The following is a 23,048-nucleotide window of genomic DNA, read 5'->3' on the forward strand; positions in this document are numbered from 1 at the left end:
ATATGTATTTATGACAGTATGACGAAGGAAATTCATTTTTTTTTCTGTAGCTGTTGTATATGAGATATTCAGATTTTTGTGGAAAGTTGGTATAGTATTTTATTTCATGTCTCTATATTTTGTCAATAGTATTAGTGTTTTTAGCAAATCGAGCTAGAGAAGTGGCTTACTAATCCACAGTGGGGCCGCTAGGCCTAGGGATTAGTGTTGGTCATGACTTATTAGAAATCGGATCATGACATGGAAAGCATGAAACCATGAGTCGCTACTTCCAAAACCCAATGCACAAACCTCATAACAAATCAAGTCTTCCCTCGAGCTTCCCCCGAGCTAGCCTAAAATCAAGTCTTCCCTTGAGTTTCTCCCGAGCTAGTCTAAAAATTGAGCCAAAGCTCCCCCGAGTTAGTACTCCTGTTACCAAGCCTAGCACGGTCCTCTTGTTTGGCATAAAAGTAATAATAGCAATAATAATAACTACGCGCAATGAAACTATGCAATGCACAAATAAGAATGCAATGACGTAGTAAGCATCAATGTGATACATTTGCCCCCATAAGCCAGGCATCAGGCCATGCTTTGCCCACATAGTAATACACATCCAATGCAATGCTTGTGCCCCTAGTCAATCTAAAATTCCCGTGTCCAAGCACTCACAAAATATGGCCCCCCATTGATGCAATTCCTAGATCCCAACACACATTGTCAACATAAGACTATAATTAAATAAATATTAAATTCACATACAAGAGACCAAGAATCGTTACATATTCAACCATCTAGAACCTAACCCAACTAGGTGCAACATCATTCCCAAGGAAATAGGGCGATACAAAGTCCTGTGATGGTTAGAAATAATTATCACAAAGGGTCTTTTATTTAACTTAAAACCATTGTCAACAACTCACAAGTTTAATATTTGAAACCAGATTAGGGTAATGGAGGAAATGAAATACGCAAGACGATGAGAACTTGTGTAAAGATCAACTAGCAAGCAAGAAGGGCTTAGAACTTGCCTTTAGATAGCTAATTCTCGTCTTTCCCGCACTCCTGTTGTGAAGTAATATATTTACAGAGAATAGTGAGATACGACCCAACATAATTAAATCTGACCGTGTAAAATTTATAATTTAATCATACCAAGCTTCTAATAATTTTTTCCCACACTTAACTGGTTGTCTTAAACTCCAAATAAATTGATTTTTTCCACATATAATTACACCCAACAACCCTTACATGAACAAACTGAACAATGAAGATGGACTCGAGGGAGGGGAATACTCGCTCATGCCTCAGCCTCATGCTGCTGCTATATTTTTTCCTGAATTCCCCACTGCCTCCCACTACCTTCTGCTAGCTTTATTTTCCATCATCCATCAACTTACAACATAATATATATATATATATATTCTATTGTATTTGTTTAATAGCCAATACTTGGAAGAGAGAGAGAACTATGGGGAAATAGAGACACAATATATCATACATATATTGTAACACCTAATATTTTAGAATCAAATATGATGTAATACTCGAGATTTCTAGATTCAGATACTTGAGGAAATAGGATATTTCAAGGGATTGTGGAAATCTTGAGACAAAAATTCAGTTTCTGAACCAAGGGCAAAATCATAAATATTAAAGTTTGGGTAAAAGTGTAATTTACCTAAAATCTTGGGGATATTAGTGTAATTTATCCTTTCTTTTGGGACTAAAATGCAATTTTAAAAATGGCCCAGGGACCCAATTGCAAGGGGTCTAAGTGTAATTACCTGAAAAGTTTGGGTCAAGGTGGAATTATCAAAAGCTTGGGGCGAGAGTGCCATATTTGAAAGGCTCGAGTCAAAGAGTAATAATACAAAGGTTGTGGATGTGAGCTTATATTCCAATATAGTTTTGAAAAGTTTTGGATTTCAAATCTTATTAAATATAGCTTTGGATTTCAAATGGATTTAAATTCACCTTTGGATAATTTTGAAATCCAAGACTTAGTCTCCAAACCTTATCCTCGAGGACACATGGCAAGCAACCATTGGCCACTTGGAAGATAAGATAAGGTCACATGATGGTTCATAATGACCTCCTGATGTGGCATCGCATGATTGGCCAGAAAAGCTTACTTAACCTCCAAATTTGATAAAGTATTCAAACCTTATCCATAAGGATGCAAGCATTTATTGGCCACACATGGAAGGTAATAATGAAGCCTCGTGATGATGGGACATATGAAGAAACATGATTGGCCAAAAATGTCTATAAATAGGCCTTAAGGTAGTTCACAAGTTTTACAATAATTTGGGAAAGGTTGAGAGAATTAAAAGAGAGGATTTAGTGCTAGACTAAGGGGAAATTTCTACAAAAAGAAGGAGAAAATTTGGTGTAGAAACGAGAGTAAAATAGGCTCGCTAAAAAATTTGGGTCATTCCCAACCAAATTGAGGTTAGTATACTATGAACTATCTACAATGTTTAATCGTGGTCATGAATCATGTTTATGTGGTCCTTCATCTTATGTTTCAAGCAAGTTATGGGACATGGGTTTAGTAGTGCTACGTACGGAGGTTCTTTCTCGTGCAACTTGGTAGAACCTATCGTGTCCCCTCATGTTATACGTTCATATTTCAAGTTCATGTCATGTCATGTTTAAATATGCCTGATGGTTCTCTTTTACTTACTGAGATTTGGGTAATCGCACCCCTTATGTTTCCCCCCTCAAGTGATCATGAATGAGGAGATCGGGGTGTGAACATGGAGCGTGGTGGCTCGGTAAAAGGAATTTTCAAGAATTTTAGTTTCAACTTTCTTGGAATTTTATTTAATTTAAAGAAAGTCTGGTTTCAGATTTCTCTATACAGATGCTATTGCTACAAAGCATATTTGCGAAATCTTTCTTTCTTCTGTTGAAACCATGTTTTTCGTGTCAAACTTTATATTTACACGAAATATGCTTGGAATTTTATTATGTTTGAAACTTTATTCAAGTTTATAAAAATCTTGTTTCTCAAGTTTTTCTGTGCTAAATCTTGAAGTTTATGTGAATATTATTATTATTAAGCATGTTGAATTTTTTTTTTTTAAATTTATGAAAATTATATTTAAAGAGTGTGGAAGTTTGTTTTTTCTTTTTTCATGGCATGTTTTGGTTGTTCCAAAGTAGCATATTTTTAAGTTACAGATGTCACATATATAGATATATTATATTGGGGCAGCACACACGTGGAAGGTGATTGAAGAATGGAGAAGAAGCTGCCGCCTTCCTATCTTATTTGGCAGAATTTCCAAAGGACTCCAGCTGCGTTTTATACATATATACATGCAACCTGATATACATATATGCGCACATATATATATATATATCCATTGTACACGGTAGCCTTAGAAATTAATCCTCCAATTTCTTCCAATTCCACGGATCCTCTCCTTGCGTGACCAACATTGGAAGCTAGCACCAGCCTCCTCCACTTCTCAATTCCTAAACAATATATTAATATAATATTATCATCATGTGCTATTATTATATTATATGTTGAGATAATGTACATATTACTTCTTGATATGTATGTTGGGACCTACCTGCAGCCTCTTAATTCCCTTCTTTGATATTAATATAATATTTAATATGTTTTCATTATAATGCATACAATTATGCAGGGCCACCCCATTCCAAATGACTTCCTTACATCATCATCATCATCATCATTATTATTATTATTATTATTTAATACATCACATATTACATATTAATTATTATATTAATTTTTTTTGCTAACTATAAACACTGAATGATGGTCTAATTCTCATTTAAAAATGTAATGTTTTTCACTAAATTTTTCAAATCTAAAAAATACAAGAATTAATAATTATTATTTATTTTGAAAATACTAGAATGTTACAACTAAGTTGTTCAGTTGTTTCTTCAAGCTGTGAAGGGGCATAAGGAGTTTATAGGGCTACAAAAAAAGCACAACAATGACACCCTATTCACTGAGTCTTTACCAAAGGTAGATCATTTTGAAATTTGGTGGATAGTGGTGAGGCCACCACTAACCTGGCAAGCTCCTCAATTTTGGTGGATCGAGAAGGTGAGGAAGAGGAACGACTTTAAGATGCCAGGGGTCATGTTGGTGATAGGAGCACATTACGTTGCAGTAGATTGATTTCTTAGAGCTAAGCCTTTAACGTAGAGTAACACCCTAAGGGGTAAAACCTTGAGAAGGAGAAGAAGAGGAAGACCCCAAGGGTGCTTACCTTCCTTCTTTCATTTTTTCCTGTGTTTTTTCTTCATTTTACTTATGTTTCAAGTTATGTGCCTCGTATATGAGTTCTAATATTATTTCATTTTTTGGCTTGCAGTAATGAAAGGCTTTAGAGAAATGGCCCAAGCGAGAGTGTGATATTTTACTCTTGTGATTGGTTTTGATAATGAAAAATAAATAGTTTTATACTCTAAGTTAAAGTTCATTATTTTAAACAAAAATCAATTTCAATTACATTGTTAAAATTGCATCAAATCAAATGAATTATGATTTTTTTAGATATGTATACTTATATGGAGATTTGCAAAAATATCATGTTTTAAATAAATCTCCTAAACGATTTTTAAAATTTTATTTTGAATCGATGGCCAAATGGAACAAAAAAATTTCATAATGGAGCAAAACATTTCAAAGGCAAAAGACCATCTGTTGACTGGTTCTAGTAACCTGTCGATCGTTTTAGCATTTTGGACCAAACTGTCGACCGTTCGCCTTAGGGTTGTCGACCGTTCGCCTTAGGGCTGTCGATCATCAAAATGTATGCATATTTTTGAAATTTAACCTAACCTATTGACCGATTACTTGAATCTGTCGATCATTTTTATTGCAGAAAGTTCCAACAGCTAGTTTGTCCACTCATCTAAGACACTTCTCCCACTACCAAAAGTTATATTTTTGAAAGATCTCATCAAACACTATAAATAGAAGGCAGATGGATGATTCAAAACAACCAAATTATTATATTACAAGCTCTCAAGTGCTCATTCATTTTTGTGCTTCATTGTTCCATTCATTTTCTCTCCAAGGTTTTGCATTCACTTTGTAAATTTATTTTTAATCCTTGCATTCATCTTTGAGAGAGATTTCTATATTTAAGAGATTCATCTCTTAGAATTTATTTTCTGTATAACTTCTCTGACATTTCCTAGCTCGTGGCTAAAGGGCCTACTTTGATTATAAGTGGTTGTATTACCTAACTGGTTGCTAGAGGGCCTACTTGTCATGGTAGGGGGCTTGTAATTCCTAGCGGTTTATGCTAGAGAGCCTATTCGTTGTGATATGAGGTTTTTAGTTGATTGTTTCAAAATCCTTAGTGAGGAGCTAAGGGAGTGGATTAGGTTTGGTTTAAGTCAAACTACTATAAATTGCTCGTGTCCCTCTATTTCTTTTATTTCTTTTTTCATTTACTGTATTAATCAATCTCTCATTCATCCTCATTTGCATCAAAATCTCATTTTAAAGCAAAGTGTTCTTCAAGTTCAATAAATTTTTAAAGTAACCCAATTCACTCCCTCTTGGGTTGTGGTGTCATTGCTATACAACTATACCAAAGTGGCTGAGGAGTGGGCTAAGTAGGCACGTGAAGCATAAGAGGTGGCCTAACAGGCTTAAGAAAATCAAGCATGCAAGTGGCACAATACAAGGCCACCGAGACCCAAGGGGAAACTGAGGTCCTGATATGTGCTCCAGTGCTTTAATACCAATTGATGTGAACCCACGATGGAATGAAGCCAAAGGAACCCAGAAAAGATTGAAACGAACCCCAAAAAAGCCAAAATTGGATATAAGGCAAATAATTCTCGACCCGTTGATTCACGAACCAAGAACCTAGATTATGTTAAAATCTAGACCCGTTGATGTGCGAAAACAAGAACCAAGAATTGTGTTATTGAATGCCACAAAGACTGCCTAGATCTTTGATAAGTTTAGAATTTGAACACCACAAAGAAATCACTCCTTTGATAAGTTCGAAACTATGTTCACTGAAGAACAATATAGAAAAGAGAAATCTCTCAAATTCAATTAATAATCTTCCCCCTCTCCCTTTTTTTCACAATGGTAAAGCCTTTAAATAGGTAAAAATAATTAAATCCTAATTCTACTTGAAAACTAATAAAAATCCAAATCCTAGTCATAAACTAAATCCTAAATCTAATGGGTTTTAGTTAGCCCACTCCAAATAGAAGTAGGAATAACAATAGTAACCTAATCCAACTACAAGTTGGACTAATAAAACTAATCTAATCCAAATCGAACTATAAGTTAGAATAATAAAACTAACTCAATCCTAAACTACATAGGAAATAAGTAAATAACTTGCTAAACAAGAATCCTAGTCAAAAAAGGAATTAATATTCATCCAATTCTGACATGGTTGACTTGATTGACTGATCTAATTGCGTTTTTGTTACTTGGCCCTCCATGATTCTCATCAGGTCCCCTTGGTTAGACAAGGACGAGGAAAAAGGGCACACACTAGCATTGCTCAGGATGAAGTTTGCCTGTCCAATCCACCAATTCAACCATCTCCCTTATTGGTTTCCCCTACTCCCTTAAGTTGATCTTATGAGTCAAAAAAATGAGCTTCCTCCTCCATCTCCCATCAATGCCACCATTTAAGAAATTTTTTAAGCAGTAATGGAGAAGGAAATGACTTCACGGCTCGATGAGGTGGCCTTGGAGAGGCATCACTAGAGAAATCTGGTTACATGTTGACTTTCACTTCGGCAAGAGCGCAGTGAGGGGAGGTCCTTGGACTTTGCTGAGTTTTATTTTGAGAGTGTTTTGATGATGAATGTATTATGCAAAACTTTATCATTCTTAATCTCTTAAGAATGTGTTAAGGAGTGTTAAAAAAGTTTTAATAATGAATGTCTTATTTTAAGAGTATTCTCGTATCTTTTATATCTCTTTAGAATGTGTTGATATATCTTGAGGATGTGTTGAGGTTGCTATGATAATGATAAGATCAAAGAACCTTATTAGGTTTATCTATTAATATGTTCTCTCTATTAATGTTCTCATACTTGCTGAGATTATTCTATCTCTTTAGGATTTCAATGGATATCATAAGTATCCATAATGCATGAGTGTCATGTGGAGCTCATGATACTTAGAATCAGCATTAGGATTAAGATAATATCCTAAATATATGTTAATCTAAGTAACACATCAAATCTAGGAGATAAGATTTCTCAAGGTTAATGTATTTCATATCCATTCTTGATATTTAAGTAAATAATCTTATACTCAAGTGATGATTCTTGAGTTTTGATTCATAGAGTTGCCTATTTAATATTTGGTATCAAATTCTTAAAGTTCTCAATGTTCTGAAATTTAATGGAAAAACACTTAAAGAACTTGAAAGTTGAATGTTTGTTGCTTGATAATCAAATCATTCAAGTGTTTGAAAGATTTAGAAGTTGTTCAATCAAGTTTTAAGTGGAAAATTCTTAAGTAGGTAATTAAGTCTGTTGAAGGTGTCAAAATCTTCAAGTTGCCAATTGAGTGATGTTTAATCACTCGAGTAGAACTTAAATGAAATTGAGTAGTAATGTTTAGGAATGATAGTTATATCTATTTTTCATTAATTACTCGAGTATTCAATATTTGTTATCTAGAAGTTGCTTTGTCTCAGTCAAGTAACGGGTAAGTTATTTGAGTTTTGTGTGATTTTGATTGAGTACATATGAATGAAAAATCATTTTACTCGTATAGCTACATTCTTGCTTTGTTTTGATATATGAACTAAATAGAATGATCTTTCTTTAATTTAGAAAGGAAAGTTCTTAGTTGAGTAATAAATATTGTACTCAACTTATTATTACTTGCATTCAAGCAAAATCCTGTGTTATTAGAATATCTCAATATCCTACTCGAGTAAAAGTCCTCTAAGTAATCGAGTGATTGTAATGCAAAATGGAAGAGTAAAAAATTTAATAGAATAGGAGCACACTGTCGCTAGCCTGGTCGTTACTTGCTGGGTAATTTTCCTTCCCGCCCATTGGTCTTATGACAGTCCTATAAATACCTCTTACCGTAGGGTTTTACCGTGCCTTTGCCCCGAATCTTGGTTTTTTCTACCATGAGCTTTTTGTTGCCGCAAGCTCTCTCCTTGTGTTGGTTCACTGCCGTAAGCTCTTTCGTTGTTGTGACTCATTAGGCCTCTGCCGCAAGGTCCGAAGTGCTCGTCGCGAGGCTTCCTTGAACTTACAATTTGCTGCGAGCCTCCGTGCTCTTGACGTGAACTTTGACGCTCTTACTGCAAGCTTCGATGCACTTGTCACGAGCTTCCAAGCACTTACTGCGAGGTCCCAAATTCTTGCCGCAAGGCTGCAAGCTCTTTGCTGCAAAAGTTCCTTGCATTTGCACTTTGCCGCGAGCTTCTAAGCATTTGCCGAAGGGCTACAAGCTGTTGCCGCGAAGGTTCCTTACAGTTGTACTTTGCTGAGAGCTTCTAAGCATTTGCCGTGAGGTTCTAAGAGTTTCCCACGAGGGTTCTTGGCTCTACTGCGAGGACTTTCATCTTTAAATTCTCACAAGTACCCCTAAGCTCTTCACTCATCGCAAACCCTTCGTAAGACTTTGTCGCCAGCCTTTGCCACTAGCCTTTGTGGCCGCTAGCTTCTCCACGATCTTTACTTGTTGCTAGTTTTTTTCCTGTGAGCCATGTTGCCACTAGCTTCTTTACTTCCTATTTCTTGTCTTCAAGTCCCTTAGGATCATCTTTTTCTTTTTTTCAAGTCTTGTATCCTTTTCTTTTGAGTTTATTTCTTTTTGTCTCCCAAAGACCATTGCGTCTAGGAGTGTTTATTTTCGTACCCAAGGTCTTGACGAACACGCTTGCCAATTTCTTACGGGCAAGCATTCCTCTTTAACAACTGACAATCTTGCCTAATTAGTGAGCAACTATCCCCTCTCCTATGGTGCTAGGTTGCCCAAACTAGGTGAATCTTGTGCTGCTACCTTTGCAGAGGGAAGTATGGCAGTTCACAAAATAAGTTTTCATTTAGGATTTTACCTTCTGCTCCACCCCTTCAGTGTAGAGCTTCTCCGTCGGAGCTTTCTAGCCCCATCTCAGCTACATCCTAATGGTTGGGCCCAGTTGGTGGGTTTTTTTGTCTTATGTCACGAGAGGGGGGTGTCTCCCACTATTGTTCTTCTTCTTTCTTTTTACCATTTTTGGCTAGGGCAGTCTCGCTATCACTTGTATACGCTTTATAGGAAGCGTGTTGAGGATTGCTTGTTCAAAGGCATTCCGCCCAAGGCTCACTACTTCGACACTTGTTGGTTCGTAGTAGATCCTCCATTAAGTACATGGTATGCCCCTCGAAGTTGGCATTTTGATGTTCGAGTGGTTAAGCTAATTCTTTCTTTATCCATCCCCGATTTACAGGACCGATATAATGATGAGCGGTGTCAACTCTTGCGTGGAGGTTCAATGAGCCTCCTAGACCTTCTCTCTGAGGACCGGTTGAGGAGGGCTGGCTGGGTACTCCACGTAGGAGAATCATCGAGGCGCGTGGTCCCTTCGACGCTTCCCCTGCGGCCCCCAGTTCCTCCGGCAACTGATGTTCAAGTAGAAGAAGGGGCCGCCACTTTGCAGGAGCGGTCTCCTCTTAAGGGTTTGGATCCTTCCGATTTCCCTTCTTCCTACCTTCTTCTAGGTGCCTGGTCCTTCCTTTCCCTCCCATGCTTTTTCCTTCTGTATTTATTTATTTTTGCTGATCTTAATTCACAAATCTTTCTACTTCTTGATAAGTATGAGGCGAGTGATGCAAGCTTCTCGCCAGAGGGCAATCGAGGGCATGGTGAGTGATGGGCCTTCTCAACTTACGTTCTTTCCCCTTGAAGACGTTCCTTCCACCCTAGAGACTCATGTTGTCGAGGGGAAGGGGGAAACTAGTGAGGTGCAACGTCATCACAAAAGGAGTCAGCGTCAACAGAGGGAGGTAGGTGCATCCACTTCATAGCCAGTCATCGCCCCTACTCCTATGGAACCTCCTGAGGGCACCCCATTAGCTCCTCCCCCGGCTGCATATCCCCTTGAGCCCAGTGAACTCCCTTACGAAGGGTACTATTTGAAAGTAATGCAAGATCGCTACGGGGCAAACAGCGTAGTTCAAAATTTTTGAACTTACCCCGATCCCGGCGATTGGATCAACGTCGAAATCAAATCATTCACAAACAAATAAATAAATCTAACCTTTAGATTATCGAGTCATTCGTGGATTCGATCCGTCAAGCGTTCGGCCTCTAACTCGTGATACGCGGCACGCGTCCGTTGGCAAGGAGAGCGGAATAGGAGTGCTAGCTCTTTCTCATTTTCATGGCTTGTGTATGGACGGAAAAAGAACGCCCACGTTTCAAATTGATCCCAAAAGAAACGGGAAGAGTGAACGGTAATACGTTTTTCAACTCTTGAAAAACAACACCAAGAATTCTCTCTTTTTCTCTCACTTATTTGGGCAACCCATAAAGGGATATTTATAGAGAAAAATCCTAGGGTTTCTAAAACCCTAATGGATTGGGCTAGCCCATTAATTCTAATTTAATTAGAATCTTAAGTGGGCTTATTCTAGTCCAACTAGAAATATAATTAAATGGCCCAAATCCTTTTATAGGTTTAAATAAAATATTTTGGCCCAAATCTAATTCAAGCCCAAATATAATATTTAATATTTAACCCAAATCTAATTTGGTCCAAATATAATATTTAATATTTGGCCCAAATCTAATTTAGTCCAAATATAATATTTATTTTAATATTTGGCCCAAATCCAATTTAGTCCAAATATAATATTTAATTTAATATTTGGCCCAAATCTAATTTAGTCCAAATATTAACTTAAGCCCAAATATATTTTATTTCCTATTTGCCACTCCAATAAATAAAAAATTATTAAATTAGAAACCCCTTACTAATTTAATTGTAACACCCCAATTCTCGGGAGGGTGTTACGTAATGTAAGATTCCGGGGATATATTTTTTTTTTCCCAAACAAATAATAGAAACCCAACACAAAAACCTTTCCCCGAAGATCCCGTTACACCTTCTCAGTATATCAATTATGAATCATCAATAAACTAAGACAGGTTCACCAACTCAAATGCGGAAGCTAGATCGAAACCTTAACAGGTCATACCGAAACCACTTTATTTATTATATAAAGTTAACCAGCGTTTACATGACGTTCTCAAAATAAACAATATAACTGAAAGGACATAATGTAAACTATCAGCTAGTCGCCACCACTCCTCGGCAATTCCCTTTCCTTTCGCACCGCTGCCTTCACCTGGAACGTTTGAATATTCTAGGGACATAGTCCAAATTAGATGCTGAATCATCTAAGTGACAGTTCAAAATCACATTTTTTACGAATGAATTCAAGATATGAAATAAACCAATACACTCGGTAAGCCCTAGCCCAAGAGAATCCCACGCGCTTAACCCTACCACGGGAAAAGAGCAATCTCTCTAAAAGCTATGCCACTACATCGACTCAACTACACGACGACACGACGCGATTCTAGCTTAAATAAGGTTGCTAATGCATCTCACCAGAATACGTTCCCACCTTAAGCATCTAGGAACCACCATACAATCCTAACTCCAAAATTTCACATGGACCACCTAATCATCCTAGTGCAACTTCCTTGGCCAAACGGGCTGTCATGAAAACCAAGGCGGCTATCCTGACATGCTCACCAGCATCAGATACCCCTATTATTCCGTCACGCCCTTGGAGAATTACGGCTACACTATCCAGATAACATCCTAGGCTGACATCCCACATGAACAACATAGTATGGACTAACTAGTCGTCCTAGTGCAACTTCCCTGACCAAATGGTCCGGCACGAAAATTAAGGCGGCTATCTTAACATACACACCAGCATCAGATACCCCTATTATTCTGTCATGCCCTTGGAGAATTATGGCTACACTATCCAGACAACATCCGAGGCTGACATTCCATACGTACACACAAAACTCAAGACAATGCCACATTTCACAATTCAATGCATCATATAAACAACATTTTATAAAATGCAATGCACCAGTTCAAAATGTTTAGGGATGAACCTCCCTCATAAAAACCAACCATCACCGGTTACCATTTCAATGCACAAAAATATTTTGCATGAAATCACACACATGTTCAGATAGAACAAGCACAATAAATCAAGTTTTAGGGGCGAACACTCACAACTTAAAACCAAGTTTTCAGGTAGAACACTCACCTTGAACGAAACTCTGAACACCTTAAATCTTGTTTCGAACCTCGACTTTTGTGTAACTCATCAAGTCTTTTGACCAAACCACCTCCTTACACGCCCTTACATGCTGCTCAAATGCTCTGCGCATGTGATGCTTTGCGTATGCTTAAAAAGCCCTCTATTCACTAAACCCGAAGCACTCTTGTCTAGCACGAACTTCTCAAAATTTCGAATGAGACAATCCTTAGCCATGAACCCCTATTTATAGGTTTTGGAAACTTAGCCACTAAGAAACATATATTCTGTAATTATTTCAAATCTTCCAAAATCTTTTCCAATCATTCCAAATCTTCTGCAATCATTTCAAAATCTTCTAATATTCCGAAATCTTCTAATATCTTTTGCAATCATTCCAAAATCTTTTAATATCTTTTGCAATCATTTCAAAATCTTCTAATATCTTATCCTTAAAGTCATCATGAGCCTTCATCCTTATCTCTAAAGTCATTTATGAGGATTTTGTTGAATCTCTCAAATGCCCATAATAAAAAGGTTTCAATAATTACACTTTGGCCCGAACTTTTGGATAATTGCACTTAGACCCTTTTCAACATGATCCATAGACTAATTTTTAATTGCATTTTAGTCCCTGAAAAATGGACTAATTACACTAATGCCCCTAATTTTTAGGTAAATTACACTTTTACCCGAACCTCAAAATTACGATTTTGCACTTGGCTCAAAAATTAAACTTTTATCTCCAAACATCTGCAATCCCTTAAAATATCCTATTTCCTCAAGTATTTGAATCTAAAAATATTGAGTATTACATCCCTTATGATCATTCGATTTTCTCAAGCTAGTTGATAGTTGTACTGGAAATTGTTCCCGATCTAACTTCTTTTGATGCCTAAAATCATAACTCGTATTACTCGTCATTACCAAACTATTTCCCTTAAAAATCTAGGATCTAGGGTACTCCCTCTGACTAATTCGGTCGTCCAAAGCTGCGTTAGTGTACCCTATAGTCTCATTTTTCTGCAAATTCCATTTATGCCCTTCGTCAAATATTATTTATAACCTCAAACTATTCCCGGGTATTACATTAATCAATTGCCATTTTAGGAAACTCTTTTCGTTATGACAACTCCTCGTCATATCGACGTCATTACTGACTGCTACGCTACCCTCCACATTTATTTATCAAAACAATAATCAAATTTATCAAACATTAATCCTCTTGTTAAAGCAGGTATAGGGTGATTATACTCGCCAGTGTGCGAGTGTGCGTGTAGTACAATTTTAAATTTATAATTCGGTGAGTCAGAGTCGGTTCATAGGGAGATTATTTTGGATGAAAACAGAAATCACTGAATATTTGATTTTAAGAGGTGATTAAGATAATCTAAAGGAAAGGATTAAAACTAAATTAACAATAAATTTAAGTAGCTTGGGTCAAGATAATTTCAGTGTCAAAACCAATTAATTCCCAACTTAATAGAAAAGATCAATAATATTCATCTGAATTAAGTTTTTCAGATCTGTCAGTAATTTTAGTTCAAAATAATGATAATTCTTGTTTAAGCAATCTCCATACATGGCATGGAAATTCTAAGTTAAGCAATTATCATAAGTTGAATTATATCCCACAGACAGAATTTATAGGTACAGATTAATCATTTGGGCATGGGTATGAAAACATTTCGAGGTCTAGCAATCTCCATACGTGGCATGAAAACTCTAAGTTAGGCTTATGCTCCAATCCAAACTCAAAGATACACTATACGCACACTGCTCAAATTAAATCAGATTAATATTACACAATTGAAGCGCAGCTTTCTTTGGGAATCATTGGCGTTGGACGCTGTCCTTGCCTTAACCCAAGATTGGATTTAGCTACTCATCTTCATTTGAAAATAAATTGGCAAGAATTTAAATGACGGGAATTAAAAGACAGTATTTAAAAGACTATTTTTTAACCGACCATATAGGCGGTATATAATGGAAAGATAGTAATTGAAAGACTATTTTTTAACCGACCATATAGGCGGTATATAATGGAAAGACAATATTTAAAGACAATATTCAACAGACCATATAGGCGGTATATAATAAAAAAATAATATGAATAACATAATACAACTATATGGAAACAAAGGTTGAAGATTTATGAGAGAAATTCTAAGAACAAAACTATATTGAAACTAAAGTGAAAAATTTGAGAGAGAAATCTCAAGAACACAACTATACTTTCATTATAGGAAAATTGAATGGTTACAAATGCATCCCAAGTGCTCTATTTATAGGGTAAAAGATGCAATAGAGACCACTCAATTATATAATTTAATAATACAAAATATCTAAAGAAAAACAAAATAACTATTTTAAAAATACAAAGATAAGTAAAATATCTAATACATGATGTAAGCGATGATGTCATTCCAACCCATGATGTAAGCGATGATGTCATCAATTTGTGGGACTTGGGCTTTTCATATTTTTGGGCTTGGGCCTTCCTTGTTTTGGGCTGGGCCTTCCTTATTTTAGGCTTGGGCTTGGGCCTCCTTCCTTGTGTTGGGCTTGGGCTTGGGCCTTCCTTGTGTTAGGCTTGGCCCTGGGCTTTCCATATTTTTATATTATTATATATATTATATTTATTTTTTTTATATTTTATATATATTTTTATATTAATAATTTTAAACATGCACAAAATCACAAAATGCATGATAATATTCAATTTAAACCATTTTTATATATTTTTTAAAAAAAGTAAAGTTTTTATTTTATTATAATATTTTTTTAATAATTTGTTTAATTTTTTTTAAGGGGCCCAATAAAATCAAAATCACATATACCACACAAAACAATTCTTTAAGTACACCTTACCCCCCAACTTGAATTGCGCATTGTCCTCAATCGACAATAATAGAAAAGATAGAGGATAGGCATACCTGGCGGTCATCGATGCATGAATATGTGATGTTTTCTTCACCCTGAATAGCTACAGGGGTTGTTGTTAATGTCCTGAACCTAAAGACATCCATTTAACCTAAATGGAAAGCTGGTCTTTTAACGTCAGATTCCCAGACGATACGAAACCTCTTTTACTCATTTGATGGTGGATCCCTTAAATCCACACTTCCTTCGTTTTCCTCATAACTAGATTGATAAGGTTTCAACTTATGACCATTGACCTTAAGGCATTGCCCTGACTCCGAATTTTCAATTTTGAAAGCCCCATATTCCGAGATGGACTTGATTATGAAGGGGCCAACCCATCTTGACTTTAATTTTCCCAGAAATAAATGCAATCGAGAATCATACAAAAGTACCTGTTACCCGACATGAAAGCTTTTCCTAATGATGCATCGGTCATGCAAATCTTTCATGCGAAGCTTGGCCATTCGTACATTTTCAAATGCATCATTTCTTATTTCATCAAGCTCATTTAATTGGAGCTTCCTAGAGAAGCCTGCTTCGGTCAAACTCTTGTTGATTCTTTGAATTGCCCAATATGCTCTATGTTCAATTTCCACGGGTAGATGACAAGGTTTACCATACACTAATCTATATGGAGACATTCCCAAGATCGTTTTATATGCAGTCCTATATGCCCAAAGAGCATCCACTAATCTCAAAGACCAATCTTTGCGATTGGTGGCAACGGTCTTTTCTAGGATATGTTTAATCTCCCTATTAGCTAGCTCAGCCTGACCACTGGTTTGGGGATGGTACGGCGTGGAAATCTTGTGCAACACACCATATTTTTTCATGAGACCTGCCACGACCTTGTTACAAAAATGGGAACCCCCATCACTAATGATTGCTCGTGGCATCCCAAACCGACTGAAAATGTTCTCCCTTAAAAATTTCACCACAATCCTATGGTCATTACTCCTTGTCGGGATTGCCTCGACCCATTTGGACACATAGTCAACAGCAAATAAGATATACTCATGCCCAAACGAACTAACAAATGGACCCATAAAGTCTATACCCCAGCAGTCAAAGACTTCTAACACCTGGATTGGTTGTAATGGCATCATGTTTCTCTTGGATAGACTGCCTAGTTTTTGACATCGATCACAACTTGAACAAAATCTGTACACATCCTTAAATAATGTTGGCCAATAAAATCCACTTTGTAGAATTTTTGCAACTGTTTTCTTGATGGAAAAATGGCCTCCACAAGCAAGAGTGTGACAAAAATTTATGACACTTTGTTGTTCATGATTAGGGATGCATCTACGAATGATTTGGTCAGGACAATATTTGAACAGATACGGGTCATCCCAGAAAAATGTCACCACCTTCCTAAAAAATTTTTCTTTATCTAGTTTGGACCAATAATCTGGGATCTGTCTAGTGACTAGATAATTTGCTATATCAGCGTACCATGGAAAGGTGAGTGGTTCAGTTTGAGTGTTTGTTTGAAACAATTGTTCGTCAGGAAAGGAATCTTGGATTGGGTTTTCAAATTGATTAAGATTTTGGCATGGTAGACGAGACAAGTGATCGGCTACCACATTTTCTACCCCTTTTTTGTCTCTGATCTCGATATGGAATTCTTGTAACAATAAGATCCATCTAAGGAGACGGGGTTTTGCATCTTGCTTTGTTAATAAATATTTAAGAGCAGCATGGTCAGTAAAAACAATCACCAGTGACCCCACGAGGTAAGACCGGAATTTGTCTAGGGCGTAGACAACTGCTAGCAACTCTTTCTCTGTCGTGGTGTAGTTCTTTTGAGCCTCATTAAGAGTTTTGCTAGCGTAATATATCACATAAGGTTTCTTGTCTTTCCTCTGACCTAACACGGCTCCTATCGCGTAATCACTGGCGTCACACATTAGCTCAAATGGTAGGGACCAATCAGGGGACTGAATGATAGGTGCAGAAACAAGTGAGTTTTTTAATTTCTCAAAAGCAGCTTGACACTTACTGGTCCACTCAAAGGGCATGTCTAGGACTAAAAGGCGATATAAAGGTTTGGCTATGGTACTGAATGAAGCAATAAAGCGCCTATAAAAACCAGCATGGCCAAGAAAAGACCTAACATCCCTCACATTCTTTGGGGCGGGTAATTTTTGAATTAATTCAACCTTAAACTGATCGACCTCAATACCCTTAGAAGAAACAATGTGTCCTAAGACACTTCCTTGAGTGACCATGAAGTGGCACTTCTCCCAATTTAGCACTAAATGCGTTTCCTTGCACCTCTCTAAGACTCTTTCTAAATTTTTCAGACAACTATTAAAGCTATCTCCATACACTGAGAAGTCATCCATGAAAACTTCCACCACATTCTCTACCAATTCACTAAAAATGCTCATCACGCATCTTTGAAATGTTGCAGGGGCATTGCATAGACCGAATGGCATTCGTCTGTAAGCAAAAGTCCCGAATGGACAAGTGAATGCGGTCTTCTCCTGATCCTCTAACGCAATTTCAATTTGATTATACCCAAAGTACCCATCCAAGAAGCAGTAGAAGGCATGTCCCGCTATTCTCTCTAAGACCTGATCCAGAAATCGAAGCGAAAAATGATCCCTCTGTGTCACGGAGTTGAGCTTCCTATAATCAATGCACATACGCCATATAGTCTGGATGCGCGTAGGGATGAGCTCATTGTTCTCATTTGCTATCACAGTGACTCCTGACTTCTTAGGTACAACTTGAGTCGGACTGACCCATTTGGAATCTGAGATGGGGTAAATGATACATGCATCTAACAGTTTAAGAACCTCTCACTGGACAACTTCTTTCATGTTCGGGTTCAAACGCCTTTGCATTTGCCTTACAGGTTTCGTATTTTCCTCTAAGAAGATCCTATGGGTGCAGGTGAGGGGGCTAATGCCATGTAGGTCAGAGATGGACCATCCTATAGCTTTTTTGTGCATTTTGAGAAGATCTAGTAATGCTTCCTGTTGATGCAATTCTAGGCTTGATGAAATCACTACTGGCAAAGACTCCCTTTCACCTAAAAATGCATACTTAAGGTGATTCGACAATGGTTTTCTCTAAAGTTGGGGTGGGCGGACCAAAGATGGTGGGGTTTCATTCCCAGGTAATTTCAATGGCTCTAGGCCAGGCATCAGTTGTGTGATCACCCTGGCTGACTCAACGTCAGGCTCTATCCCTTCTGAAGTTTGCTTCTCTAATTTATAAATAACCTGTTCATAAAGAGCCTTCTCAAAGTATTCTTCACTTAAGGTCTGGATTAAATCAACTTCCTCCAATTCCATTTCGTCATTTGGTTGCTTAGCTACCTTGAAAACATTCATCTCCACCGTCATATTCCCAAATGATAGTTTCATGATCCCATTCCTACAATTGATGATTGCATTCGAAGTAGCAAGGAATGGTCTCCCTAGGATAACGGGAATAGGTGACTGAGGACCCTGGTGGGGCTGGGTATCTAAGACAATAAAGTCCACTGGGAAATAGAATTTGTCCACTTGGATTAGGACATCCTCCACAATCCCGCGAGGAACTTTTACTGATCGGTCAGCCAATTGAAGAGTGACCCTAGTGGGCTTGAGTTCTCCCAACCCTAACTGCTGATAGACACTGAAAGGCAACAGATTGACAGTAGCCCCTAGGTTAAGAAGTGCTTGGTCGACTTTTTGGCTTCCAATTATGCAAGTAATGGTAGGACATCCTGGGTCCTTGTACTTTGGAGGGGTCTTGAATTGAAGGATAGCACTTACTTGTTCCGTCAAGAATGCTTTTTCCCGCACATTGATTTTTCTTTTGACTGTACAGAGATCCTTCAAAAACTTAGCATACGAAGGTGTTTGCTTAATTGCATCTAATAAAGGAATGTTTATCCTTACCTGTTTGAATACTTCGTATATGTCTGCATTTGTTTTATCTCTTTTTGATTGGGCTAATTTTTGAGGAAAGGGTGGTCGAGGTTCAAATTTGGTTCTCTCTTCAATACTCTTCCCTTTTACCTTTTGCTTTCTCTCTTGCTCTCTTTCTTCCTTATCGACTTTCTTCTTACCCTCTTTACTTCCTTCATTCACTTCCTCATCATTCATTTCATCATGCCCTTGGTCTTTTTTACAAGTGGTAGGCCACACTGTCCTAGGGTCCTCAGGTTTCTCAATTACTTTCCCACTCCTAAGGACAGTGACAGACTGGACTTGTTCATGATTCTCACTAGATGACCCTTCGGCCCTATGGGCTTGACCTACAGGGTTTGGACTTGGTTGTGAGGGAAACTTCCCTGGTTCTCTAACACTCAAGGTCTGAGTCAACTTAGTTAGCTGACTTCTCATGTCTTATAGAGCCCTATTTGTTTGTTCTTGAAACTTGGCTACTTGGGTATTAGTTCCTATTTGACCTTGCATGAATTGTTGTAGGGTGTCCTCTAGAGATCTCCTATGAGGAAGTTGATATGCACCAGATGATCCTTAGTTTGGTTGGTAAGACTGTGGCTGTGAGGGGAATGGTGCATGGGGTTGGGCGGCAGAATCATTTCTCCATGAAAAATTAGGGTGATTACGAGAGTTGGGGTGGTATGTATTGGAATTAGGATTGTACCCTGAGTAGTTCCCACTCTGATTCTGATAAGGCCTACCCTTTGTGTGACGTGGTTGTGCTCCAGACGCTTGGCCATATAGGACCTCTTTAAAAGCAGGAATGGTAGGACAATCTTCTGTCATATGGCCATTCGTCTCACAGACCACGCAAAGGACTTCCACTTCATGGACGGCCTTGGTTTTTTTTAACTCTAATTCTTCCATCTTCTTTGTTAATGCTGTTAACCGGGCATTGATGTTATCACTTTCACTTATTTGAAATTTTCCTCGAGGCTGTGGACTGACATGCTCTCTTGAGTCTTCCAAAGACAATGGACTTACCTCCCAATTCCTAGTATTCTCAGCTAAAGTGTCGAAAAAATGAAAAGATTCTTCGGGTGTCTTCTCGTAAAATTCACCATTGCACATGGTCGACACTAACATCTTAAGGTTGGGGGTCAAGGCATCATGAAAAAAACTAACCACCCGCCACTGCTCAAAAGCATGATGTGGGCAAGTAAGAAGTAGATCTTTGAAATGATCCCAGGCTTGAGCAAATGACTCGGTGGGTTTACAAGCAAAGTTCATCATTTGTCTTTGAAGGGATGCTGTCCTATTGGCTGGGAAGTATTTCTTTAAAAATTTAGTTTGCATTTCTCTCCATGTTCCTATTGATCTCGACTCTAATGTGTTCAACCACATTTTAGCTTTGTCCTTTAATGAAAATGGGAACAATTTTAGCCTCGCAGTATCCTCATTGACATTCTGATCGACACAAGTGCCGCAGACCTCTTCAAATTCTCTCATGTGGGTGTATGGATTTTCCGAATCCATATCGTGAAAAGTAGGTAACATCTGAATGGTACCCGGTTTAAAGTTGAATCTATGATGGTTAACTGGAAGTACAATGCAAGAGGGAGTAGTTTGCCTCGGAGGGTGCAAATAGTCCCTGAGAGGTCGAAGCATTTCAGCTCCCAAGGGATCTTGATCAACATGATCACCCCCTTGAGCAGACATGTTATCATTTTGTTGAGACATTAGAGATTGTGAATGGACTTCTTGTTCTAGCACTCTACCTGATCTAAGTCTCATACACTGTTTAGTAACTAAAAGTTACCTAACAATTTTTTTTAAGTATACAGATTTTTTTCTTATCTTTAAAATATTTACTTTTGATTTTGTTTTTTTTTTTTTGTTTTGTTTCGTTTTTTTTTTAAAAGTAGTAAAACAACAAAAATAACACACTAAGTTACCAATTAATCTCCCCGACAACGGCGCCAAAAACTGACTGCTACGCTACCCTGCACATTTATTTATCAAAACAACAACCAAATTTATCAAACATTAATCCTCTTGTTAAAGCAGGTATAGGGCGATTATACTCGCCAGTGTGCGTGTAGTACAATTTTAAATTTATAATTCGGTGAGTTCGAGTCGGTTCACATGGAGATTATTTTGGATGAAAATAGAAATCACTGAATATTTGATTTTAAGAGGTGATTAAGATAATCTAAAGGAAATGATTAAAACTAAATTAACAATGAATTTAAGTAGCTTGGGTCAAGACAATTTTAGTGTCAAAACCAATTAATTCCCAACTTAATAGAAAAGATCAATAATATTCATCTGAATTAAGTTTTTCAGATCTGTCAGTAATTTTAGTTCAAAATAATGATAATTCTTGTTTAAGCAATCTCCATACATGGCATGGAAATTCTAAGTTAAGCAATTATCATAAGTTGAATTATATCCCACAGACAGAATTTATAGGTACAGATTAATGATTTGGGCATGGGTATGAAAACATTTCCAGGTCTAGCAATCTCCATACGTGGCATGGAAACTCTAAGTTAGGCTTATGCTCCAATCCAAACTCAAAGATACACTATACGCACACTGCTCAAATTAAATCAGATTAATATTACACAATTGAAGCGCAGCTTTCTTTGGGAATCATTGGCGTTGGACGCTGTCCTTGCCTTAACCCAAGATTGGATTTAGCTACTCATCTTCATTTGAAAATAAATTGGCAAGAATTTAAATGACGGGAATTAAAAGACAGTATTTAAAAGACTATTTTTTAACCGACCATATAGGCGGTATATAATGGAAAGACAATAATTGAAAGACTATTTTTTAACCGACCATATAGGCGGTATATAATGGAAAGACAATATTTAAAGACAATATTCAACCGACCATATAGGCGGTATATAATAAAAAAACAATATGAATAACATAATACAACTATATGGAAACAAAGGTTGAAGATTTATGAGAGAAATTCTAAGAACGAAACTATATTGAAACTAAAGTGAAAAATTTGAGAGAGAAATCTCAAGAACACAACTATACTTTCATTATAGGAAAATTGAATGGTTACAAATGCATCCCAAGTGCTCTATTTATAAGGTAAAAGATGCAATAGAGACCACTCAATTATATAATTTAATAATACAAAATATCTAAAGAAAAACAAAATAACTAATTTAAAAATAAAAGATAAGTAAAATATCTAATACATGATGTAAGCGATGATGTCATTCCAACCCATGATGTAAGCGATGATGTCATCAATTTGTGGGACTTGGGATTTTCATATTTTTGGGCTTGGGCCTTCCTTGTTTTGGGCTGGGCCTTCCTTGTTTTGGGCTTGGGCTTGGACCTTCCTTGTGTTGGGCTTGGGCTTGGGCCTTCCTTGTGTTGGGCTTGGGCCTAGGCTTTCCATATTTTTATATTATTATATTATTATATATATTATATTTATTTTTTTTATATTTTATATATTTTATATATATTTTTATATTAATATTTTTAAACATGCACAAAATCACAAAATGCATGATAATATTCAATTTAAACCATTTTAAGATCAAAATAAAGGTGAAATTATAACAAAATTTTTACAAAATTGATCACTAATCAATTACGTCTATTTGTTCTTTTTCTGTGAGAACCTACGACGACACAACTTCTGGTTTAAGCCAGGGACCGTGCCTATTGCGTATGACTCATTAGGCTTCCGAATATGTTGGCAATGTATTGGTACAAACACATAAGATAAGATTGGCCTCTAGCAAGGCATCATGATCATGCCTACCCAATTATTCAGAAGGATTCATAATTTGCAAATAACCTTTCACGAGCATGGTTACCGTGTAATACGGTTCTCTCGTCAATGTATCTTATGTGATCTCAAGTATGGCGATGTGTTTCTTGATAACAATCACATGAGTTTTCTTCGGTCTTCTGGATATATTCACTTAATTA

General features: G+C 37.0%; 2 protein-coding genes across 2 annotated transcripts; both read right to left on the reverse strand.

Annotated features, from left to right (window-relative positions):
• Positions 1–18,272: 18,272 nt before the first annotated feature.
• LOC127793438 (uncharacterized) lies at positions 18,273–19,535 on the reverse strand. The gene has a single exon (XM_052324169.1). The coding sequence runs from the start codon at positions 19,533–19,535 to the stop codon at positions 18,273–18,275; it is 1,263 nt and encodes a 420-aa protein (XP_052180129.1).
• Positions 19,536–19,670: 135 nt separating this feature from the next.
• On the reverse strand, positions 19,671–20,795 carry LOC127793439 (uncharacterized). Its single transcript, XM_052324170.1, has one exon. The coding sequence runs from the start codon at positions 20,793–20,795 to the stop codon at positions 19,671–19,673; it is 1,125 nt and encodes a 374-aa protein (XP_052180130.1).
• Between the last annotated feature and the right edge of the window lie 2,253 nt (positions 20,796–23,048).

Source organism: Diospyros lotus, unplaced genomic scaffold (genome assembly GCF_014633365.1).
Source record: "Diospyros lotus cultivar Yz01 unplaced genomic scaffold, ASM1463336v1 superscaf4, whole genome shotgun sequence".
NCBI classification, from domain to species: domain Eukaryota; kingdom Viridiplantae; phylum Streptophyta; class Magnoliopsida; order Ericales; family Ebenaceae; genus Diospyros; species Diospyros lotus.